The sequence below is a fragment of the Entelurus aequoreus genome, linkage group LG03 (genome assembly GCF_033978785.1).
Source record: "Entelurus aequoreus isolate RoL-2023_Sb linkage group LG03, RoL_Eaeq_v1.1, whole genome shotgun sequence".
Lineage (NCBI taxonomy): Eukaryota > Metazoa > Chordata > Actinopteri > Syngnathiformes > Syngnathidae > Entelurus > Entelurus aequoreus.
Window position 1 is genome coordinate 81,079,575 of NC_084733.1, and position 27,189 is coordinate 81,106,763.

Sequence of the window (27,189 nt, forward strand, 5' to 3'; positions counted from 1 at the left end):
GACACGTCTATCATGACGGGATGCACACAAAAGTCTCAGGAACCCACACCTGAAAACCAACAGGAAGTCGGCCATCTTGGTTTTCGTCTTCCAATTTTCAGCGAAGAAAAAGGGGTCATACTTTAACAAACTCCTATATTATATTAACATGCACGAAAAGTCCCCATTTTTTGCAGGCACGTCAGGTATGGCGAAAAATTTGATATTTTAGAATCCCGAAAATGAAACTTAAAAATTGGCTCTGTAGCGCCACAAATCGGCCATCTTGGTTTTCGTCTTCCAATTTTCAGTAAACAAAAAGTGGTCATACTTTAACGAACTCCTATATTATATTAACATGCACGAAAAGTCACCATATTTTGCAGGCGAAAGTATGAAAGTATGGCGAAAAATTTGATGTTCAGGAGTTCCAAAAATTAAACTTAAAAAATGGTTCTCTAGCGCCACCTATGAAATAAAAATTTTAAAAAATTAGCCCCTCCTACCAGTTTCACGTATCAACACGGAAATCGCAGAATTTGTCTATCATGACGTGACGCACATAAAAGTCTCAGGAACCCACACCTGGAAACCAACAGGAAGTCGGCCATCTTGGTTTTCGTCTTCCAATTTTCAGCGAACAAAAAGTGGTCACTCTTTAACGAACTCCTATATTAAATTAACATGCACGTAAAGTCTCCATTTTTTGCAGGCGCGTCGGGTATGGCAACATTTTTTATATTTTAGATTCCAGAAAATTAAACTTAAAAATTGGCTCTCTAGCGCCACAAATCGGCCATCTTGGTTTTCGTCTTCCATTTTTCAGCGAACAAAAGGGGGTCATACTTAAACAAACTCCTATATTATATTAACATGCATGAAAAGTCTTCATATTTTGCAGGCGAAAGTATGAAAGTATGGCGACATTTTTTTGATTTCGGAGTTCAAAAAATGAAACTTAAAAATTGGCTCTCTAGCGCCAACTTTGAAATTAAAATGTAAAAAAATTAGCCCCTCCTACCAGTTTCACGTATCGGCACGAAAATCGCGGGAGACGTCTATCATGACGTGACGCACATAAAAGTCTCAGGAACCCACACCTGAAAACCAACAGGAAGTCGGCCATCTTGGTTTTTGTTTTCCATTTTTCAGCAAAAAAAAGGGGTGTTATTTTAGAATAACATGCACGAAAAGTCCCCATTTTTTGCAGGCGCGTCAGGTATGGCGAAAAATTTGATATTTTAGATAACTGAAAATGAAATGTAAAAATTGACTCTCTGGCGCCACCTTTGAAATAAATTAAAAAAATTAGCCCCTCCTACCAGTTTCACGTATCAACACGAAAATCGCAGGAGACGTCTATCATGATGGGACGCACATTAAAATCTCAGGAACCCACACCTGAAAACCAACAGCAAGTCGGCCATCTTGGTTTTCGCCTTCCAATTTTCAGCGAACAAAAAGGGGTGTTATTTTATAATAACATGCACGAAAAGTCCCCATATTTTGCAGGCAAAAATATGAAAGTAGGGCGAAAAATTTTAGATTTTGGAGTTCCAAAAATGAAACTTAAAAATTGGCTCTCTAGCGCCAACTTTGAAATAAAAAAATGAAAAAAATAGCCCCTCCTACCAGTTTCATGTATCGACACGAAAATCGCAGGAGACGTCTATCATGACGGGACGCACATAAAAGTCTCAGGAACCCACACCTGAAAACCAACAGGAAGTCGGCCATCTTGGTTTTCGTCTTCCAATTTTCAGCGAACAAAAAGGGGTCATACTTTAACAAACTCCTATATTAAACTAACATGCACAGAAAGTCTCCATATTTTGCAGGCGAAAGTATGAAAGTATGGCAAAAAATTTGATATTTTGGAGTTCCAAAAATTAAAGTTCAAAATTGGCTCTCTAGTGCCAACTTTGAAATTAAAATCTAAAAAAATTAGCCCCTCCTACCAGTTTCATGTATCGACACGAAAATCGCAGGAGACATCATGACGGGACGCACATAAAAGTCTCAGGAACCCACACCTGAAAACCAACAGCAAGTCGGCCACCTTAGTTTTTGTTTCCAATTTTCAGTGAAAAAAGGGGTTAATTTTTTAACAAACTCCTCCTAGGGACTTTGACCAAATAAGTCGTGATTAAAATGACAGATACTACACATATGGGCCATGATAAATTACACTTTTTTTTTTGCCTGATGCATATAATGTGGGCGTGGCATGGCGCCAAAAATTGCCCCGATTGTTCGCCACAAAACACGAAACGTTAATAACTCGGTTTAAAAGTTCAGATCTTTTCGAGTCCCTTAAGATGCACAAAAAGTCCCCATATTTTGCAGGCTCGTCGGGTATGGGGAAAAATTTGACATTTTAAGGGTCCCAAAAATTAAACTTAAAAATTGGCTATCTAGCGCCACCTTTATAATTGGAAACAATTAGCCCCTCCTACCAGTTTCACGTATCGACACGAAAATCGCGGGAGACGTCTATCATGACGGGACGCACATAAAAGTCTCAGGAACCCACACCTGAAAACCAACAGGAAGTCGGCCATCTTGGTTTTTGTTTCCAATTTTCAGTGAAAAAAGGGAGTAACTTTTTAACGAACTCCTCCTAGGGTCTTTGACCAAATGAGTCGTGATTAAAATGACAGACACTACACATGTGGGCGATGATAAATGGCGAATACATTCCGCCAACGCCATAAGATGTGGGCGTGGCATGGCGCCAAACATTGCTCCGTTGGTCTTTGGCCATTTTTCGGTGAAAAAAAGTGTAATATTTGTGTAAAATATATCATTCTGATCTACATTTGATCATATAACTGGTACTACTGATTGTTTATTTGATTAAAAAAACTATAATAACGATTCAGTTTTTCGAATGCCTCTTTGAAAGGAACGACTCCCTTCAAAGAGCCATGAATCCCATGGTCGGCCAGTAGAAGGTCATTTCCTGTGTCTTTACGACTCATTCGATCATCGATCAGTTCCATCTGCAATAACACTCCCCTTCCGTCTTTAAGTGCTGCTGTTTGTATGCGACAATGGAAGCTAACGAGCTAACAGCGCCCCTGGCGATTCCTCTGACGATGACGCGCCACACGGCAAACCACTAAAGGACCGAGGCGGCGCAGAGGACTTATTTGGGCCGTAAGGAGTGAGAACGGAGCTTCTGACCCGGAGAGCTGCAGGTCACAGACTTCACAGGAGCAGAGGGGGTGACACGTTGGGCCGTCCTCTTCGCTTTTGCCTACGCTCAGCAGACGCTCCACCTCCGCCTCGTTTCCATTTGCAATGTGCTGCAACACACACACACACACACACACACACACACGACAAGTAAAGCAGACGGTTTCAAACGTATTCCTTAAATTCTGCAGAACAGAGAGACAATTTGCGATAGCAAAACATCAAAATATCGATACTGCCAATACCAGATATTTATGCTCTAATATCGAGTCCTCAAATCAAAGTGTTGATACTTCATTTCAGGGGTGTCCAAACTTTTTCCACCAGGGACCGTACACGAAAAAGTCAAAATATGCGAGGAGCTATTTGATTGATTTTTTCTTAAATGCGAAAAACAAATATTGTGTCAGCTTTGTATTACAGATGACTAAATATATTATTATTATTTATTAGTTTGAACATTTTGGCTTTTTGTCATTACATACAAAATGTTTTTCTTTTTTTTTCTTACATTTTTACTGGGTTTTTTTTCCATGTAAATCCAGAATAAAAATATTAATAATACGCTTGTTTAACTGCCTAACCTAGTGTTAAACATTCTGCCTGTACAAAAATACAATGTACAAAAATATATATATATATGTGTAATATATATATATATGTATGTGTGGGGAAAAATCCCAAGACTATTTCATCTCTACAGGCCTGTTTCATGAGGGTTTCCTCAATCATCATCAAATCTCCTGATGATTGAGGAAACCCTCATGAAACAGGCCTGTAGAGATGAAATAGTCTTGTGATTTTTTCCCACACATACATATTACGCTCTATCACGGTATCGAGCACTATTTTTTTTGGATAATCTAATTAAGACACATATATATATATATATATATATATATATATACATATATATATATATATATATATACATATATATATATATATATATATATATATATATATGTGTGTGTGTATATATATACACTGTGAGTCTCTTGATCACCGAGAAGGTCTTGGTCAGGAGGTCTGGGTGGGGAAGCTCCGCTCCGCTTACCTCAAACAGACAGCTGACGGGCGTGGCGGCGCTTTGAACCGCCAGACTCAGATTCTGTGTCAGCTTCGCCTTGCTCACCTGAACGCAACCCTGAAGACAACAAACATGCACCAACGTCATTTGGATTTACAAAAATATATATTTTTTAAATATATAGATTTTTAAAAACTATTATTAGGGCACAAAAAGTCCAGATATTTTGCGGGTGCGTCAGACATGGATTTTTGTTTTTACATTTTTACATTTTATTGGTCACGAAAATGAAACTTAAAAATTGTCTCTTTTGCGCCACCTTTTGAAATAAAATAAAAAAATTAGCCCCTCCTACCGGTTTCACGTATTGACACGAAAATCGCAGGAGACGTCCATCATGACGAGACGCACATAAAAGTCTCAGGAACCCACACCTGAAAACCAACAGGAAGTCGGCCATCTTGGTTTTCGTCCCAAGCCCCGCAGGGGCCCTATTGAAATTGTTGCGTTTTCTTCTTTTTGTTTGGACGCCTTTTTGAAGCCCTCAACATGCAGGAAAGTCCCAATATTTTGCAGGCGCGTCAGGTATGGTGAAAAATGTGATATTTTAGATTCCCGAAAATGAAACTTAAAAATTGGCTCTTAAGCGCCATCTTTTGAAATAAAGTAAAAACAATTAGCCCCTCCTACCAGTTTCACGTATCGACACGAAAATCGCAGGAGACGTCCATCATGACGGGGCGCACATAAAAGTCTCAGGAACCCACACCTGAAAACCAACAGGAAGTCGGCCATCTTCGTTTTCGTCCCAAGCCTGGCTCTTTAGCGCCACCTTTTGAAATAACATTTAAAAAAATAGCCCCTCCTACCAGTTTCACGTATCGACACGAAAATCACACGAAACGTTAATAACTCGGTTTTAAAGTTCAGATCTTGATGCTAATTGCAACAAACGATGGTGACAGTCTGTAGTAACTTTATTTTATTTCATTATTTAAGAGCGAGAAGTGGCACAAACCCTGCAAGGGCCCTATTTCGTTTGGACGCCTTTTTGAGGCCCTTAACATGCAGGAAAGTCCCCATATATTGCAGGCGCGTCAGGTATGGCGAAAAATGTGATATTTTAGATTCCCAAAAATGAAACTTAAAAATTGGCTCTTTAGCGCCACCTTTTGAAATAAAATAAAAAAATAAGCCCCTCCTACCAGTTTCACGTATCGACACGAAAATCGCAGGAGACATCCATCATGACGGGACGCACATAAGTCTCAGGAACCCACACCTGAAAACCAACAGGAAGTCGGCCATCTTGGTTTTCGTCTTCCATTTGTCAGCGAACAAACAGGGGTCATACTTAAACAAACTCCTATATCATATTAACATGCGCGAAAAGTCCCCATATTTTGCAGGCAAAAGTATGAAAATATGGGGAAAAATTTAATATTTTGGAGTTTCAAAAATGAAAGTTCAAAATTGGCTCTCTAGCGCCACCTTTTGATATAAAATAAAAATTAGCCCCTCCTACCAGTTTCACGTATCGACACGAAAATCGCAGGAGACGTCCATCATGACGGGACGCACATAAAAGTCTCAGGAACCCACATCTGAAAACCAACAGGAAGTCGACCATCTTGGTTTTCGTCCCAAGCCTGGCTCTTTAGCGCCACCTTTTGAAATAACATTTTAAAAAATAGCCCCTCCTACCAGTTTCATGTATCGACACGAAAATCACACAAAACGTTAATAACTCGGTTTTAAAGTTCAGATCTTGATGCTAATTGCAACAAACGATGGTGACAGTCTGTAGTAACTTTATTTTATTTCATTATATTAGAGCGAGCAGCGGCACAAACCCTGCAAGGGCCCTATTTCGTTTGGACGCCTTTTTGAGGCCCTTAACATGTAGGAAACTCCCCATATTTTGCAGGCGCGTCAGGATGGCGAAAAATGTGATATTTTAGATTCCCGAAAATGAAACGTAAAAATTGGCTCTTAAGCGCCACCTTTTGAAATAAAATAAAAACAAATAGCCCCTCCTACCAGTTTCACGTATCGACACGAAAATCGCAGGAGACGTCCATCATGACGGGACGCACATAAAAGTCTCAGGAACCCACACCTGAAAACCAACAGGAAGTCGGCCATCTTGGTTTTCGTCTTCCAATTTTCAGCGAACAAACAGGGGTCATACTTAAACAAACTCCTATATCATATTAACATGCGCGAAAAGTCCCCGTATTTTGCAGGCAAAAGTTTGAAAATATGGGGAAAAATTTAGTGTTTTGGAGTTCCAAAAATGAAAGTTCAAAATTGGCTCTCTAGCGCCACCTTTTGATATAAAATAAAAATTAGCCCCTCCTACCAGTTTCAGGTATCGACACCAAAATAACAGGAGACGTCTATCATGACGGGACGCACATAAAAGTCTCAAGAACCCACACCTGAAAACCAACAGAAAGTCGGCCATCTTGGTTTTCGTCCTCCACTTTTCAGTGAACAAAAAGGGGTCATACTTTAACGACCTCCTCCTAGGGACTTTGACCAAATGAGTCGTGATTAAAATGACAGATACTACACACATGGGCTATGATAAATTGCAAAAAAAGTTTACCTACGCCAAAAGATGTGGGCGTGGCATGGCACCAAACATTGCTCCGATGGTTCGCCACAAACCACAAAACGTTAATAACTCGGTTTTAAAGTTCAGATCTTGATGCTAATTGCTACAAATGATGGTGACAGTCTGTAGTAACGTTATTTTATTTCATTGTATTAGAGCGAGAAGCAGCGCAAACCCTGCAAGGGGCCCTATTGAAATATATGCGTTTTCTTCTTTTTGTTTGGACGCCTTTTTGAGGCCCTTAACATGCAGGAAAAGTCCCCATATTTTGCAAGAGCGTCAGGTATGGCGAAAAAGTCGATATTTTGGAGTCTCGAAAATGAAATTTCAAAATTGGCTCTCTAGCGCCACCTTTGAAAAAAATAAAAATAAAAATTAGCCCCTCCTACCAGTTTCACGTATTGACACGGAAATCGCAGGAGACGTCTACCATGACGGGATGCACATAAAAGTCTCAGGAACCCACACCTGAAAACCAACAGGAAGTCGGCCATCTTGGTTTTTGTCTTCCAATTTTCAGCGAACAAACAGGGGTCATACTTTAACAAACTCCTATATTAACATACACGAAAATTCCCCATATTTTGCAGGCAAAAGTATGAAAATATGGGGAAAAATTTAGTGTTTTGGAGTTCCAAAAATGAAAGTTCAAAATTGGCTCTCTAGCGCCACCTTTGAAATAAATAAATAAATCAGCCCCTCCTACCAGTTTCACATATCGACACGAAAATCGCAGGAGACGTCTATCATGACGGGACGCACATAAAAGTCTCAGGAATTCACACCTGAAAACCAACAGGAAGTCGGCCATCTTGGTTTTTGTCTTCCGTTTTTCAGCAAAAAAAAGGGGTCGTACTTTAACTAACTACTCCTAGGGACTTTGACCAAATGAGTCGTGATTAAAATGACAGAAACAACACATATGGGCGATGATAAAACATGCACCAACGCCACATCTGCTCAGTAGACGCGCGGACAAGGCTCCGAGTTGTTTTTGAACGATATTCTTCAGGGAACGCCACCTCTAAATCACTTTAAAAATGCACTCAAAAACCGTCAACAATAACCACGCTGTAGCGACATTGTTATTGGAAGAGCCAACACTGAGGAACTTGTCAGGTCCAGACAAAGATTACATATTTTGGGGGTTCCGAAATTTCTAAATTCCATCTCTATCGCTCCATTGAAAATAAGAAAGAAATGAGCCCAGATTCACGTATGGTCAGGAACAGGTGGGCCTTGTTATCTAATCACTTGTCGCCCTTATTAGCAGCAGCCGGACCGAGACACGGGGTTGGAGCTGGAGTGGGAGCCAGAGAGAGAGAGAGAGAGAGAGACACAGACGCAGAAACACATTTTGCTGGGAAGCAAAACACTTGCACTATTTTATGAAAATAAAACAGTGTTGTAACCCTGATCCGGGCTCTCGTGGCAGTGTGTGGTGGTCCGAGGAACCCACTAGAGGGCAACCTCCACATCCACCATTACAGGAAAAGTCCCAAGAAGCCATATTTGAAGACAAATTTTCTTTTTTCAGGCCAAAAACGCCATAAGATGTAGTTTTTATCAAATGAATAATAATAATAATAATATAATGAATTTTTACATATTTTCTTTTCTTTCTCTTTTTCTCTCTTGTTTCGCATGGAAAATTTGCTTCACTATACAAACTTCTCCATTTTTGAACCCTGTTTAAGAACCAACTTCTTCGGCTTATCCAAAGTTGGGTCGCGGGGGCAGCAGCCTAAGCAGATAAGCCAAGACTTCCCTCGTCCCAGTCGTCCACTCATGATACTAAATTGAGGTTCCACAGTATGTCAAAATGCCAAATATCGCCGCCAATAATCGGTCAATAGATCCCAACTGGCCGCTCCGACGTTAGCACGTTGGTTTATTAGCCTTATCCGAACGTCACCGTGACAAATGTGGTGTGGCACATCACACCTACGCTACGTGCGGAGCCGTGCAGGTAACGTGCGGGAGAAAAAAAGAATAGAATAGAATGGACTTAATTGTCATTATATTTGCATACAACGAGATTAAGGATTCCAACTTAAGGTGCGGTAGTGGGAACAAATATGGGGTAAAAATTAATTAAATTATGACGTAAAAAAATGACGTACCGAGAGCGCCTGGTGCACTTTGCCCAGATTGATGTACTCCACCGCGGCCTCAAAGGTGCTCAGGCAGTAGCTCAGCTCATCTTTGCCAGAGTGACTGAAGCAGAAGTTCTTCATGTAGCTCAGGTTGGCCATCCTGGAATGAAGGGACGTTACCAGGTGGGCACGGCGCCGTACCAGCCCGCATGGCCACACGCTCACCAGTTGGGGACGTCCATCTTGATCAGAAGGTAGAGGATGACGGAGAGCAGGTCATCTGCGCACACAGCTTCGATGCTGACTGCAACACACACACACACACACACATACCCGCACACACACACACACACATACTGGTTATCATGTGGAATGGGGACAAAAATATATGATCATCACTTGTGGGGAGCACCTTTTCTACAGGTTGTGGAGGCATAAAAAAAATGAGGTAAAATGTCCACTGCCCAGTTAGCTCATACACATCTTTAAAATCTCTGGATTGATGAAGTAATGTGCTGATCATTCTTACTGGGGACCCTGGGGAAAAAGAGTTAATATGGTTCATGGGGACCAAATTTAAATCATTTTGAATTATTCACACAAATTTGTATGTGACTACTGAACTCTTATTTTATATTAACATGCACGAAAAGTCCACATATTTCGCAGGCGAAAGTATGAAAGTATGGCGAAAATGTTTTGATTTTGGAGTTCCAAAAATGAAACTTAAAAATTGGCTCTCTAGCGCCAACTTTGAAATTAAAATTTAAAAAAAATTAGCCCCTCCTACCAGTTTCACGTATCGACACGAAAATCGAAGACGTATATTATGACGGGACGCACATAAAAGTCTCAGGAACCCACACCTGAAAACCAACAGGAAGTCGGTCATCTTGGTTTTCGTCTTCCAATTTTCAGTAAAAAAAAGTGGTCATACTTTAACGAACTCCTAAATGATATTAACATGCACGAAAAGTCCCCATTTTTTGCAGGCGCGTCAGCTATGGCAAACATTTTTATATTTTATATTCCTGAAAATGAAATGTAAAAATTGCCTCTCTAGCGCCACCTTTGAAAGAAAAATTTAAAAAAGTTAGCCCCTCCTACTGGTTTCACGTATCGACACGAAAATCGTGGGAGATGTCTATCATGACGGGACGCACATAAAAGTCTCAGGAACCCACATCTGAAAACCAACAGGAAGTCGGCCATCTTGGTTTTCGTCTTCCAATTTTCAGTAAACAAAAAGTGGTCATACATTAACAAACTCCTAAATGATATTAACATGCACGAAAAGTCCCCATTTTTTGCAGGCGCGTCAGGTATGGGGAAAAATTTTATATTTTTGATTCCTGAAAATGAAATGTAATAATTGCCTCTCTAGCGCCACCTTTGAAAGAAAAATTTAAAAAAGTTAGCCCCTCCTACTGGTTTCACGTATCGAAACGAAAATCGTGGGAGACGTCTATCATGACGGGACGCACATAAAAGTCTCAGGAACCCACACCTGAAAACCAACAGGAAGTCGGCCATCTTGGTTTTCGTCTTCCATTTTTCAGCGACCAAGAAGGGGTCATACTTTAACGAACTCCTATATGATATCAACATGCACGAATGCACGATTACCTACTGAGGACCATTTAAAAAAGCAGCGAGTGCAGTACCAGCTACAGCCCGATGAGGGGGCTGCTGTGCAAATGTCTCACACTCAAACTAACCAGTAAACATGTTTTATGGGCCAAAGCTTAAAAATCACTTAGGCATCTTCAGAATGGATCTGACTATCATTTTAAGAATGTTTCCCTTTAGGGGACCTGTTTTTTTGTCCCCATACCGTCAGAGGTCCCGCTAAAGGTGCGTAAACAGAGCGATGTCCCCATTGAGTAAGCATTGCCAGAAAACACACACACACACACGCATACAATCTTGTATTGTTACCTTCTTGAGACCTCTGACCTCTTTAGGACCACCCTTTCTAAAGATATATAAAGATTTGTATTTACAACATGAATAATAAATACATACTATACAATATAAAAAAGGTAAGCTTTTTGTTAATTTTTTTATTTTTTGTTTGTAATAGTGCAATTGCTCCAAAGCATTCACACATATTTACTATTCAACATCTTCTTCTTCTCCAGATTTTGGCGCGCTCTAACTTCCACATTTTTCCCCCCATTAAAACCGTTCCAACTTGAAACTGTTCGGCCTATTCGGCAATGGCGAGCTTTCCCTTGACAAATTACAAACACTCCCAGATTTCCAAGAATTCCAGGTTTTCCAGGACATTTTTCCCCTATTCAAAATGAATTGGCCATTTTTCAAACTTCCACCATTTCCACATTTTTCAACCTATTCAAACCATTCCACCATCCCGGAAATTCAAACTCCTTTTTTTTTCCAAGTTCAAAAAAATTCCAGGATTTTCCAGAATTCCTGGTTTTCCAAAGCCTTACTTCCACCCTTTTTTATGCACTGCAAAAAGTCAGTGTTCAAAAACAAGAAAAAAAATACAAAAATTAGGGGTATTTTATTTGAACTAAGCAAAATTATCTGCCAATAGAACAAGAAAATTTGGCTTGTCAAGACTTTCCAAAACAAGTCAAATTAGCTAACCTCAATGAACCCAAAAATACCTTAAAATAAGTATATTCTCACTAATAAGTGCACTTTTCTTGGTAGAAAAAAAAAAAGACCTTTTTGCTCAATATGTTGAAAAATATTCTTAAATGAAGTAAATGCTAGTGCCATTATCTTGACATAATAATATGCGCTCGACATCATGATTTTTTTTTCATGCTTGAAGTAAGAAATTATTACTTTAAAAAAGTAGTTTTATACCTGTGAGTGTTGATGACACATCTTTGCAACAGTTGATATTCTACTTTCAAGCTTGTTTTACTCAATGTAGGTCATAAAATCTCAGCAACAAGCTATAATATCTTACTGAGATCATTTAGGACCAAAACCCTTAAAACAAGTAAAACACTCTAACATAAAATTTTTCAACCCACTTCAACCGTCAAAACATTCCTGAACATGTTACTACTTCAACATTTCTCCACCGATTTGAAAAATTCCAACACCAACCATATCAACTCATTCAGACCATTCAAGTTTTTTTTTTTACCATTTTCAAAAAATGTCCCGCTTTTCCCGAAGTTGCCGAATTTTGGGGTAATTCCCATTGAAATCAATGGGACATTCCTCAAAGTTCCACAATTCCCACATTTTTCATCTGATTCAAACTGTTCCAACTTCAAAAATATTCAGCCTGTTTGGGAATTGTATGCTCTACTTTAACAATTAAAAAAAAAAATCCAGGATTTCCATTCAACTTAAGCATTGGAGCATTCACATGCAATTCCATGAGGAATTGCCTCATCTAGTTGGTTTTTAAAGGCCTACTGAAAGCCACTACTACCGACCACGCAGTCTGATAGTTTATATATCAATGATGAAATCTTAACATTGCAACACATGCCAATACGGCCGGGTTAACTTATAAAGTGCAATTTTAAATTTCCCGCCACACTTCCGCTTGAAAACGTCTCGGTATGATGACGTATGCGCGTGACGTAGCCAGTTTAACAGAGGTATGGCTCCCCCATTGAAGCCAATACAATATAGCTCTGTTTTCATCTCATTATTCCACAGTATTCTGGACATCTGTGTTGGTGAATCTGTTGCAATTTGTTCATTGCATTATGGAGAAAGAAGCTGAGCAAGCAAAGAAGAAAGTTGTCGGTGCGAAGCGGAGTATTTTGCGAGGGAAGTCAGCAACACAACACAGCCGGTGTTTCATTGTGTACATTCCCGAAAGATGCAGTCAAGATCGAAGAACTCGGACAACAGAGACTCTTACCAGGAGGACTTTAAATTCGATACACAGACGCCTGTAGAGAACTGGGACAACACAGACTCTTACCAGGATTACTTTGATTTGGATACACAGACGCAGACGCGGTACCGTGAGTACGCAGCTGCGCTTCCAAACATTTGATCGCTTGCTCGTACGTGCGTGTCACGTACGTAACTTTGGGTAAATATATAAGCTTTATGAACCTTGGGTTAGGTGAACGGTCCTTTGGGCTGAGTGATTGTGTGTGTTGTGCAGGTGTTTGAATTGTATTGGCAGGTTATATGGACGGGAGCTAGTATACTAGCTCCTAGCTATAGCTAGGAGCTAGCATAACAAACACCTAGGTGTTTTTATGCGGGATTAATTTGTGGCATATTAAATGTACGTAACTTTGGGTAAATATATAAGCTTTATGAACCTTGGGTTAGGTGAACGGTCCTTTGGGCTGGTTGTGTTGTGGCTAATAGAGTATATATAGGTCTTGTGTTTATTTACTGTTGTAGTCATTCCCAGCTGAATATCAGGTCCCACCCGCCTCTCACAGCAACTTCCCTATCTGAATCGCTTCCACTCCCCACTAGTCCTTCACTTGCACTTTCCTCATCCACAAATCTTTCATCCTCGCTCAAATTAATGGGGAAATCGTCGCTTTCTCAGTCCGAATCGCTCTCACTTCTGGCCGCAACAATAGGGAACTTTGCGGAAATGTTCAATTGACTACGTCACGCTACTTCCGGTAGGGGCAAGGCTTTTTTTTGTCAGATACCAAAAGTTGCGATCTTTATCGTCGTTGTTCTCTACTAAATCCTTTCAGCAAAAATATGGCAATATCGCGAAATGATCAAGTATGACACATAGAATAGATCTGCTATCCCCGTTTAAATAAAAACATTTCATTTCAGTAGGCCTTTAATCTTCATTATTTACTTCAAGTTATTACAGTATGTCTCTATATAAATATTTATTCAATTGTTTTCATAAATTTTGGCCAAAGGGAGCCCATTTCAATTTCTTACACACACTTGTTATTACATATGTTGGCCAGAGGGAGAGCACTTCGAATTTTTACACACACTTGTTATTTCATATGTTGACCAGAGGGGGAGCACTTTTAAAACCGACAAAGTCAATTTGAAAAATCTCTCCTTTTTGGGACCACCCTCATTTTGATAGATTTCACCACCAGGGGTGCAAATGAGACATTCTCTATTAGATGCAATGGTTTTCCGTATTGGGACCATGGTTTTGGTCCTAACTTGTTCACCGGTCCACATATGGAAGGCACTTTTCCTTGTTGGTGTCTCAAGAAGGGTAGAATACAAGAACACACACACACACACACACACACACACTGTTAGGTGGCAGAGATTCCCTCAAACGAGGTAATTGGCCGGCAGACAAACAAGAATTAGGCGAACAGGGCGATGATTGTTGAGGCCATCAGATTGAATCTGCGACTAACAGGACACAGCAAACATTACGCGCTAGAAAACAAGCCCTTTTTTACATTTTTCAACAAGATCAGCACTTTTTACATCCCTAAACTTGTTAAAAAGTGTGATAATCGCACGCACGCGACGCTTACCTGCGGAGGTGGGCGTGTGCGTGGCGATCAGGGCGACACGACGCAGGCAGAGGAGTTTGAGCAGCGGCGACGTCTGCCGGTTGAGTCCACTCAGCTCTCGTTTGGCGCGAGACATGTTGATGCTGGAGCAAAACAGCAGAACATCAACGAGTCACGCCGGGGGAAAAGTCACAATCTCACCAGGTATATATTGCTAGTTTCGAGTCAAGATATCGAAACACACTTAAAGCCCCACTTAAAGTAGAAGTAGAGTGGAAAAACAAGACACTTTCCCACCACTTGAGGCAGTAATGACAATCTCAATCAAACAGAAGAAGGTTGAAGCTCAAGTCATAGAGAAGTTTCTTTAGCGCAAAAATTATGACTCAAGTGGTGACGCTGTATTTTCATTTACACTTAAATTGTTTTAATTTAAGCAACATATACTTTTTTTTTTTTTTTAAATTTTATTTAAGAAACATTCATTTATTTTTTTTATTTAGGAAACATTTATCATTTATTATTCATTTAATTAGAATGGAATTATTTTAGCACAACACAATTTGCACTTTAATTTTTGAAATTTAAGAAACATATATATGTGTATATATATATATATATATATTTTTATTTTTTTATTTTTTTTTTTATTTAAGAAACATAATTTTTTTTTATTTATTTAAGAAACATAATTTATTATTCATTTAATTAGAATGGAATTATTTTAGCACAACACAATTGTATGTACATTTATTTTTCATTATTTGCACTTTAATTTTTTTAATTTAAGAAACATATATATATATATATATATATACATATACATATATATATATATATTTTATTTTTTTTAAATTTTATTTAAGAAATATTCATTTATTTTTTATTTGAGAAACATATATTATTTATTATTCATTTAATTAGAAAGGAATTATTTTAGCACAATACAATTTGCACTTTAATTTTTTTTATTTATATATATTTTTTTAATTTAAGAAACATTATTCTTTTTTTTTTTAAATTTAAGAAACATATAATTTATTATTCATTTAATTAGAATGGAATTATTTTAGCACAACACTATTGTATGCACATTTATTTTTCATCAGTATTTGATTTGATTAGTCCTCATTTTTCTAATCAGCCTGACCTAATTCTTACGTTTGTGTAAAAAAAAAATACAAATATTTGTGATTAACACATGCTTTCATATCAATTGACAATGTCCTGTTAAACTGCAAGTAAGTTAGCTATAGTTATTGAATATTAGATTACTAATTCAGTGTTAATATTTGAGAAGGCCCCGGCCCCCTTTGTAGTGGAAAAGTTAGATTAAGAACCCCTGCGCTCGACCACACCATTGCTTGATGCCAACAAAGAAAAGATGCTGAGACGTCCGATCGTTCACGAAGGGCCCCTATTGACGTCGAAAAGTCACCTGAACTCGGGCTTGACTCCCAAGTCTTTGTGCTGGAGCTCCTGCAGACTCCGGGTGGTCTTGTTGAAGGCGGCGTCCTGTGGACGACACGGACAGAGCAATGTCAGCCATCTTGGACGGAGACGGGACTTTCCTGCCGCCGGCGTACCTGGCTGGCTTCGAGCGAGCCCACGTAGTTGAAGATGAGGCCGTGGATGCCGTGGTGGAGGTAGACCTGCAAGAGAGGAGGTCATGTGACCGAGCAGAGCCGGAAGGCCAGAGCAGATGTGTGGGTTACCTCCACTGCTTGCTTCAGCACGTTCATCTGGACTTCCTGCTTGGCCAGGACCTTCTGCACGCAAACATCAGAACACATCACAAGACAGGAAGTGAAGATTATTTGGACACATATTATTTGGAATCCACATGACCCGTAATGGTAATCACGATGACAATAATAAAGCCTCCTGGCATGACTACTTAATATTTTGTCTGACCAACACAGACGGTTACCATAGCAACGTCATAAGGGACGAATGACTTTAGAGGTTCTTCTAAGAATTATGCAGAAAAACGTGTGATAATAAGTTGATGTATCGATAATATTCTACCTAATGATGCAATATTCCACACACACTCTGATGCACATCTTTTTTCTTCTGCTATAAACGTTTATATTACGTTGTTGTATGTGATATATGACATCTATTACTTTTTTGTATGTGATATATAACATATATTATGTTGTTGTATGTGATATATAACATCTATTACATTGTTGTATGTGATATGACATCTATTACTTTGTTGTATGTGATATATAACATCTATTACGTTGTTGAATGTGATATATAACATCTATTACGTTGTTGTATGGGATATACAGTATAATATCTATTACGTTGTTGTATGTGATATATGACATCTATTACATTGTTGTATGAGATATGACATCTATTACGTTGTTGTATGTGATGTATAATATCTATTACTTTGTTGTATGTGATATACAACATCTATTACGTTGTTGTATGTGATATATGACATCTATTAGGTTGTTGTATGTGATATATATCTATTACGTTGTTGTATGTGATATATGACATATTATGTTGTTGTATGCGATATATGACATCTATTACGTTGTTGTATGTGATATATGACATCTATTACGTTGTTGTATGTGATATATGACATCTATTACGTTGTTGTATGTGATATATAATATCTATTACGTTGTTGTATGTGATATATGACATCTATTACGTTGTTGTATGCGATATATGACATCTATTACATTGCTGTATGTGATATATGACATCTATTACGTTGTTGTATGTGATATATAACATCTATTACATTGTTGTATGTGATATATGACATCTATTACGTTGTTGTATGTGATATATAATATCTATTACGCTGTTGTATGTGATATATGACATCTATTACATTGTTGTATGCGATATATGACATCTATTACATTGCTGTATGCGATACATGACATCTATTACGTTGTTGTATGCAATACATGACATCGATTACATTGTTGTATGTGATATATAACATCTATTACGTTGATGTATGTGATATGACATCTGTTACGCTGTTGTATGATATATATGACATCTATTACGTTGTTGTATGTGATATAAGACATTTATTACATTGTTGTATGTGATATATGACATCTATAACGTTGTTGTATGTAATACATGACATCTATTTCATTGTTGTATGCGATACATGACATCTATTTCGTTGTATGCGATACATGACATCTATTACGTTGTTGTATGTGATACATGACATCTATATGTGATATATGACATCTATTACAATGTTGTATGTGATACATGACATTTATTACGCTGTTGTATGCGATATATGACATCTATTACGTTGTTGTATGTGATATATTACATCTGTTACGTTGTTGTATGCGATGCATGACATCTATTACGTTGTTGTATGTGATACATGACATCTATTACGTTGTTGTATGCGATACATGACATCTATTATGTTGTTGTATGTGATATATGACATCTATTACTTTGTTGTATGCGCTATATGACATGTAGTACGTTGTCATATGTGATACATGACATTTATTACGTTGTTGTATGTGATAAATGACATCTATTACATTGTTGTATGCGATACATGACATCTATTATGTTGTTGTATGTAATAGGACATCTATTACGTTGTTGTATGTAATAGGACATCTATTACGTTGTTGTATGCGCTATATGACATGTAGTACGTTGTCCTATATGATATATGGCATTTATTACGTTGTTGTATGCGATACATGACATCTATTACATTGGACAAGTGCACACTTTACAATAGGGAGGAGTTCATGTCCCACTCACCAGACGAGAGTCTCTCAGCAAACACTGAAGACATCGAGTGTACAGCCCATGGACTGAGTCCTGACAAAAGGAAAAAACACAACAATAAATGAATAAATAAATATAAATAATTGGATTATCACAATGTTGATGAATCACAGTGACTTTCTTGCATGCATGATTCAAATGTTGACACGAAACTATTGTTTTTGTCACACAGGGACAGTTTTCAACTAAACTTTGCATGCATGGCCTCACACCAGCCTTGACTTGTGTGCAGGAATAAAAACTACCATGAAGAATAAAGTCAATATAATGCAATGTTGTTGAGAAGCTCCACTGGGTCTTCATGTGGTCTGCCAGCTGCACCAATGATTGGACTGTGTGTGTGCTTCTGACCGATAAAAACATTCTGCTCGTAAGACTTTGGAAGCCTGTTTCCGTCACACAAAAGAAATCCCCCAATGGTGAACTTAATTATAAGAGATATAAGGCAGAAATTATGAAATATAGAATCAAGATTATGAGATAAAAAGTTAACATTTTAAAATAAAGGTGAAATTTAAATTAAAAAAAGATCAAAACTATGAGATAAAAAGTCGAAAATATGAGATTAAGTGGAAATTTGGAGATAAAAAGTCATAATTACAAGATAAAAAGTCAAAATGATGAGATAAAAATTCCCCATTATGAGATAAAACATCGAAATTATGAGATAAATCAAAATGATAAAATACAAAGTTAAAATTATGAGATACAAAGTTAACACTGCAGCACATGCACACTTTCTAACACATAATTTAGATTTTTTTTTTTTAATCTCAAAGTTTTTACTTTCTATTTCATATTCATGAGGGTTTTATTTCCTAATTTAAATATCTCATAATTTCTACTTTCTATTTCATAATCATGAGGGTTTTATTCATAATTTATATATTATCTCATAATTTCTACTTTCTATTTTATAATCATGAGGGTTTTATTTCATTATTTTGACTTTTTTTTCTGATAATTAACATTTTCTTATCTCATAATTTTGACTTTCTGCATCATAATATAAATTTTCTATCTCAAAATTTTGATTTTTAATCTCATAGTTTTTATATTTTTAATCTCATAATTTAAATTTTCTTATTTCATAGTTTCGACTTTTTATCTCATATTTTCAAGTTTATCTCATAATTTCGACTTTTTAATTTGACTTTATATCTCGTAATTTCGATTTTTTAATCGGATTTTAATCTTCTTATCTCATAATTTAGATTTTTAAATCATTTAAATTTTTTTGCCTCATAATTCAAAACGTTTAATTCAATGATTTCAACTTTCTTATCTCATAATTTTGATTTATCTCATAATTAATTTTTTTAATCTCATAATTACTACTTTATATCTCATAATTTCAAGTTTTTATCTTGTTTTCCAATTTTTATCTCATCATTTCAAGTTTATTATTTCATAATTATGACTTTTTTATTTTTCATAATTTTGTCTGTTTACTCTCATAGTTATGACTTTCTTATCTTGTAATTTCAACTTTCTGTAACGTTGTAATTTTATCTCATAATTATGACTTATATTTCATAATTTCGCCTTTTTATCTCATAATTTTGATTTTTACATCATAATTTCTTAATATCATAATAAAAAAATGTTCTCATAATTACGACTTTATATCACATCATTTCAACTTTTTATCTTGTTTTTGAATTTTTATCTTATCATTTCAACTTTATTATCTATCTCATAATTATGACTTTTTATTTATAATAATTTCGCCTATTTACTCTCATAATTATGACTTTCGTGAAGTTTCAACTTTATCTCGTAATGTTGTCTTTTTATCTTGTAATTATGACTTTTATTTCATAATTTTGCCTTTTTATCTCATAATTTAGATTTTTACATCATCTTTTCTTAATATCATAATTTAAATGTTTTTTTATCCCATAATTACGACTTTACATCTCATAATTTCAACTTGTCTTGTTTTAAAATTTTTATCTCATCATTTCAAGTTTATTATCTCATAATTATGACTTTTTATTTCATAATTTCACCTATTTACCGGTACTCTCATAATTATGACTTTCTTATCTCGTAATTTAAACTTTCTCATTTAGTAATGTTGTCTTTTTATCTCATAATTAAGACTTTTATTTCGTAATTTCGCCTTTTTATCTCATAATTAAAACATTTTTACCTCATGATTTCGATTTATCTCACAATTTAAATTTATCTGATAATTTTGATTTTTTTATGTCATAATTTTAACTTTCTTATCTCATAATTTCGACTTTTATCTTATGTTTTTGACTTTTTATCTCATTATTTAAATTTTTCATCTCATTATTTAAAATTTTCATCTCATAATTGTGACTTTTTATTTCATAATTTCGCCTTTTTATCTCAGCATTTTTATTTTTTTACCTCATAATTTGGATTTTTCTCACAATTAAAAATTTTCATCTGATATTTTCGAATTTTTAATGTCATAATTTTAACATTTTTATCTCATAATTTCATCCTTTATCTTATGTTTTTGACTTTTATCTCATAATTATGACTTCTATTTTATAATTTCGCCTATTCATCTCATCACTTTTATTTTTTTACCTCATAATTTCGATTTATCTCACAATTTAAATTTTTTATCTTGATATTTTCTAATTTTTAATGTCATAATTTGAACATTTTTATCTCATAATTTCAACTTTTATCTTGTTTTCGACTTTTATCTTATGTTTTTCGACTTTTCATCTGATTATTTCAATTTTTCATCTCACAATTATGACTATTTCATAATTTTGCCTTTTTATTTCATAATTTCAACTTTGTAGCTCATGATTTGGATTTATCAATTTTTTTTTTCCTTTTTACTCTCATAATTTTGACTTTCTTATCTCATAATATTAAATGTACCTCATAATTTGGACTTTTTATTACAAACAGTATTTTCGACTCTTATTTTTCAATGAGAATAAAGTTGCTTTTATGACCGGGCCTAAGATGGAGTGGAGCAGGTGTCCCACCATGTGGTGTCGGAGTCCCTTCCTCTCGTGCTCCTTGAAGGCCTGGCAGAAGTTGAGGATCATCTTGTCCAGCTTGTGGACGTGGCGGCCCAGGAAGTCCTCCACCTCCTCCAGACTCTTCAGGCAGTACGGCGCCGACGGGCCGAGCTCGGCCGGGCCTGGCGCCGCCTCGACGGGCCGGGAGATGCAGAGGATGCTGAAGCTCTGCTCCCGCTCGTTGTAGAAGGTCTCCTCGAACAGGATGGGGACGGACGAGCCGGACCCCAGCAGGACCTGCCTTTCCTGGATCCTGACCTCCTGCCACACACCAGGGAAATATGAGAGCCCACCCAGGAGCTGATGAGCGGCGTGTAAAAGCCCAACCTGTCCATCAGCGGTGTGGTAGCGCCCTTCTCCAGGCTGCAGCACGTAGCTGTCAAAGTGGCAGCTGGACAGGCTGCTCTGGCCCAGACTGACACAGCACGGCACCAGAACCTGGAACAAAACCACATCTTCAGTCTTTGGGATCAACTCATCCATCTCAACTCAAGCTATGCTACTGAGATATTTTGTTACTCAGTACAGGTGCAGAAAATCTAACAAAACAGCCTGGAATAAAGGAGGGAATAGCTGTGGACTTAGACTTAGAGAGGAGAGGGCCCCCACACACACTGCCCCTCCTCCCCGCCCCCTCCTCTCTCCACCAGATATTAGTCTAATCATAAATGCTATCCCTCTCCAGGGGACTTCTGAGGAGTTGCTGGAACGTTCCAAAATCCACATTCTTGGTTCTTCTTCTACAGATCTATTTGAGGTGAGGTGGGGGGAAAGAGAGAGAGGGGCTCACGATGCCGTGGAGCTGGGCCACTTGGGCGCACAGGTCAGGCCTCTGCTTCTCCAGCGCCAAGTAGAAGGGGTTCTTAGCGATGTCCTCGTCATAACCAGCCATGGGGAGGTCCGGAACCTGGAGGAGGAGGAACCCAGGGTTTTGTTTTGTTTGTCGACACATACTAACACTTCCCACTTATCGGACTTTTGCAAAATTGTTAAAAATGCAAAAACTGCAAAGAGCTACAAAAAAAAAAAAAAACACAAAAACCTTTCACATTTTGAACTCTATTCCAAAATGGAATGAATACATTTTTGCCCTCAAAATTCTACACACAAATACCCAATCATTTGTTGTTTGTTCTTTTGTTTTTTATTGAGATCTTTGCAAATTAAAAAAAAAAAAAAAAATGCAAAAAAAAAGGTCTAGAAAAAACGTTTTCACATTGACATTATGGGGTATTGTGTGCAGAATGTTGAGGACAATAATGGATTTATGTTTTTTTGGGGGGGGGGATTCTTGCAGATTTATTGAAAATACAAAACCGCAAAAAGCTAAAAAAAAAAAAAACCCTCCCAAAACTTTCACAACTATGAGATAAAAAGTCGAAAATATTAGATTAAGTGGAAATTTGGAGATAAAAAGTCATAATTACGAGATAAAAAGTCAAAATGATGAGATAAAAATTCCCCCATAATGAGATAAAATATTGAAATTATGAGATAAATCAAAATTATAAAATACAAAGTTAAAATTATGAGATAAAAAGTTAACACTGTTTTTTTTTATCTCTAGTTTCTACTTTCTATTTCATAATCAGGATTTTTTTTCCCCATAAATTATATATTGTCTTATAATTTCTACTTTCTATTTCATAATCATGAGGGTTTTATTTCATCATTTAAATACCTCATAATTTCGACTTTCTATTTCATAATCAGGAGGGTTTTATTCATAATTTATATATTATCTCATAATTTCTACTTTCTATTTCATAATCATGAGGGTTTTATTTCATGATTTCGACTTTTTTTTCTGATCATTTCAATTTTCTATCTCAAAATTTCGATTTTTAATCTCATAGTTTTGATATTTTTAATCTCAGAATTTCAATTTTCTTATTTCATAGTTTTGACTTTTTATCTCGTTTTTTCAACTTTATCTCATAATTTAGATTTTTTAACTTGACTTTAAATCTCGTAATTTCGATTTTTTCATCGGATTTAAATGTTGTTATCTCATAATTTATATTTTTACATTATTCCAATTTTTTTGCCTCATAATTCAAAATGTTTAATCCAATGATTTCAACTTTCTTATCTCATCATTTTGATTTATCTCACAATAAAAAAAAGTATCTCATAATTACTACTTTATATCTCATAATTTCAACTTTTTATCTTGTTTTTCAATTTTTATCTCATAATTTCAAGTTTATTATTCCATAATTATGACTTTTTTATTTTTAATAATTTTGCCCATTTACTCTCATAATTATGACTTTCTTATCTTTTAATTTCAACGTTTTTATCTGTAATGTTGTCTTTTTATCTCAAAATGATTACTTTTATTTCATAATTTCACCTTTTTATCTCATAATTTTGATTTTTACATCATCATTTCTTAATATCATAATAAAACAATTTTTATCTCATAATTACGACTTTATATGTCATAATTTCAACTTTTTATCTTGTTTTTGAATTTTTATCTCATCATTTCAAGTTTATTATCTCATACAGTAATTATGCTCACTGCTCCCCTCACCTCCCAGGGGGTGATCAAGGGTGATGGGTCAAATGCAAAGGACAAATTTCATCACACCTAGTATGTGTGTGACAATCATTGGTACTTTAATTTTAACTTTAACTTAAACTGCAAAGAGCTAAAAATAAAATAAAAAACACAAAAACCTTTCACATTTAGAACTCTATTCCAAAATGGAATTAATACATTTTTGTCCTCAAAATTCTACACACTATAACCCCATAATTTGTTGTTTGTTCTTTTGTTTTTGTTTTTTATTGAGATCTTTGCAAATTTAAAAAAATGTCAAGGTCAAGAAAAAACTTTTTCACATTGACATAATGGGGTATTGTGTGCAGAATGTTGAGGACAATAATGGATTTATGTTTTGGGGGGGATTCTTGCAGATTTATTAAAAATACAAAAGCGCAAAAAGCTAAAAAAAAAAATTTAAAGCCTTATTCAAAAATGGAATAAATTCATGTATTTTCCATGAAATTCCACACACAATGAATTTATTCCAAAATGGATTAATTACATTTTGTCCTCAAAATTCTCCACAAAATACCCCATAATACTTGTACATGATAATAAAACAAAATATAACAACTGGACAGCAGTTCTTTTTTGAATATTTCAATAACAATGGCGACCCAGGTACCGAGAATTGGTAATGTATCGGTTCCAATGTGACCGGTTGCCATCCCTTTCTCGGGAAATGTAACAATCCGGCGTTTTTGCGCTGATTGGTGACGTCATTGGCGCCCGCAGGAATCCGTGTCGGACTCCCTTGCGGAACCGGCAGACAATTCCGAGAAGCGGCGGTGACCGAGGCGACATTATTTCTCCTAAAAGGCACGTGGCGCCTCATGCGGAGGCCCCACACACACACACACACACACACACACACACACACACACACACACACACACACACACACACACACACACACACACACACACACACACACACACACACACACACACACACACACACACACAAACACACACACTTCTGTCAAATCCTTCATGAAATAATTTCATTGAAGTCCACAGAGGAAGCGTGGAAGCAGGCGGAGGAAGAAGACGACCAAAGTCAGGCAAGAAGAAGCAAAAGTGTGTACTCACCTCCTCGCTCGTCAGCTTCATCCTCACACACACACACACACCCACACAGAATGATAGTAGGAGCTCCTCAGCTGGACTCAGAGTCAAGACAGAGTCACTCCCCTCGTGATCCGACACCAAGGAAGAAGAAGAATGTCCCGCCCCTCCCGTGCCCCCCCCCCCCCCCCCCCCCCGAGGCGAGCCCTGACAACAAAGGTCCTCCGTGATCATGTGACCTTGAGATGATCGACGACGGACACGTAAAGAACGTTCCCTGACTTCTACTTTGAGCACCGCGTCGCTTCTTTTTACACCTGCGTGAGTGTGACTTGAAACAAGAACAGCGACTACTTCAGGTGCACAATAAAAAGAGCTGAAAAGTGTCATCGAGGTGGATTATTGCTGTGTTGCCTTCAGAGGAATATTTCCCCACCTTTTTCATGTACAGTTCATTGTGATAAAGGACAACATGAATGTTTCCTGTCCTTGCAAACCAACACGATGTAGCGCAGTTCCTCCACTAATTGGGTATCATTTTTATTGTACAGTGCATCCGGAAAGTACTCACAGCGTTTCACTTTTTCAACATTTTGTTATGTTATTCCAAAATGGAATAGGTTCATTTTTGTCCTCAAAATTCTACACACAATACCCCATGATGACCATGTGAAATTGTTTTTTGGGAGACTTTTGCAAATTTATTGAAGAAACTAACTAAAATAGCGTAAGACACATTGTCATTATGGGGTATTGTGTGTAGAATGTTGAGGACAATAATGTATTCATGCTTCGGGGGGATTTTTGCATATTTATTAAAAATAAATAACAGCAAAAATGTCAAAAAATGTATTTAAAGTTAAGTTAAAGTACCAATGATTGTCACACACACACTAGGTGTGGTGAAATGTGTCCTCTGCATTTGGCCCATCCCCTTGTTCACCCCCTGGGAGGTGAGGGGAGCAGTGAGCAGCAGCGGTGGCCGCGCCCGGGAATAATTTTGGTAATTTAACCCCCAATTCCAACCCTTGATGCTGAGTGCCAAGTAGGGAGGTAATGGGTCCCATTGTTATAGTCTTTGGTATGACTCGGCCGGGGTTTGAACTCACAACCTACCGATCTCAGGGCGGACACTCTAACCACTAGGCCACTGAGTAGGTTATGGGGTATTGTGTGTAGAATTTTTAGGACAAAAATTTATTCAAAAATGGAATTAATAGATATGTGTCTTTAAAATCCTACACACAACTATTTTATTTAAAAATGCAATACATTCTCTTTTGTCCTCAAAATTCTATACACAACAGCCCATAATGACAATGTGTGATTGTTGGGACGTTTGCAAATTTATCAGAATTTTTTTTTTTTAATGCAAAAAGCTCTTAAAAAAATACAAATAAAAAATAAATATATATTTTTTTTACATTGTCATTATGGGTGTTTGTAGAATTTTGATGTCAAAAAAGAATTCATTCTAAAAAATAAATAAAACATTTTTTGTCCTCAAAATTCTACACACTATGAATTTATTCTAAAATGGAATAAATTCACTTGTGTTCTCAAAATTGTACACAAAATATCCCATAATGACAATGTGAAAGTGTTTTTGGGCAGACTTTTGCAAATTTGTTAAACATTTTAAAAACTACAAAAAAGCTCTAAAAACTAATTTTTTACATTGTCATCATGGGGTATTGTGTGTAGAAATTTGAGGTCAAAAATTATTTTTTCCAAAAATAACTAAAAAAAAAAAAAAAAATGCAAAAAGCTCTGAAAAAACTTTCACATTTAGAGCCTGATTCCAAAATTAGATATATTCATGTTCGTCCACAAAATTATACACAAATTGTACACACAATTAATTTATTCCAAAATAGAATACATTCAATTTTGTCCTCAAAATTCTACACACAATACCTCGTAATGACAATGTAAAAACGTTTTTGTTGTTGTTTTTAGAGATTTTTGCAAATGTAATAAAAAAAAAAAAAGAAGTTTAAACTGCAATAAAGCTTGAAAAAAACGTTTTCACATTGTCATTACGGGGTATTGTGTGTAGAATTTTGAGGACAAACATGAATTTATTCGAAAATGGAATTATTTTTTGTCTTTAAAATTGTACACACAAAAAAATTATTTCAAAATGGGATATATTCTCTTTTGTCCTCAAAATGCTATACACAATACCCCATAATAACAATGTGAAATTGTTGTTTTGGGGGAAATTTTGTAAATTTATAAAAAATACAAAAAATTGCAAAAGCTCTAAAAAAAACAAACAACCTTTTTTACATGGTCATTAATAAGGGTGTTGGGTGTAGAATTTTGAGGTCAAAAAATAATTTATTCCAAAAAAAAAAATACAATACTGCAA

The 27,189-nt window shown here is 36.4% G+C and overlaps 1 protein-coding gene and 1 long non-coding RNA gene across 4 annotated transcripts in view; both read right to left on the minus strand.

The window, feature by feature from the left end:
- Nucleotides 1-22,213, minus strand: part of LOC133646937 (uncharacterized) — a 43,992-nt gene extending 21,779 nt beyond the window's left edge. The window contains exons 1-12 of the mRNA XM_062042884.1: nucleotides 21,985-22,213; nucleotides 21,522-21,632; nucleotides 21,159-21,455; nucleotides 18,148-18,207; nucleotides 16,065-16,118; nucleotides 15,936-16,001; nucleotides 15,788-15,864; nucleotides 14,371-14,492; nucleotides 9,149-9,227; nucleotides 8,951-9,083; nucleotides 4,235-4,324; nucleotides 3,166-3,287 (exon numbers count right to left, since the gene is read on the minus strand). Of these exons, the coding sequence (XP_061898868.1) occupies nucleotides 3,166-3,287; nucleotides 4,235-4,324; nucleotides 8,951-9,083; nucleotides 9,149-9,227; nucleotides 14,371-14,492; nucleotides 15,788-15,864; nucleotides 15,936-16,001; nucleotides 16,065-16,118; nucleotides 18,148-18,207; nucleotides 21,159-21,455; nucleotides 21,522-21,632; nucleotides 21,985-22,146 (1,373 nt within the window). The 5' untranslated portion in view covers nucleotides 22,147-22,213. The remainder of the gene's footprint in view (nucleotides 1-3,165; nucleotides 3,288-4,234; nucleotides 4,325-8,950; nucleotides 9,084-9,148; nucleotides 9,228-14,370; nucleotides 14,493-15,787; nucleotides 15,865-15,935; nucleotides 16,002-16,064; nucleotides 16,119-18,147; nucleotides 18,208-21,158; nucleotides 21,456-21,521; nucleotides 21,633-21,984) is intronic.
- LOC133646942 (uncharacterized) overlaps nucleotides 1-27,189 on the minus strand; it is a 143,103-nt gene that overhangs the window by 87,831 nt on the left and 28,083 nt on the right. The gene's annotated exons all lie outside the window — the stretch shown is intronic.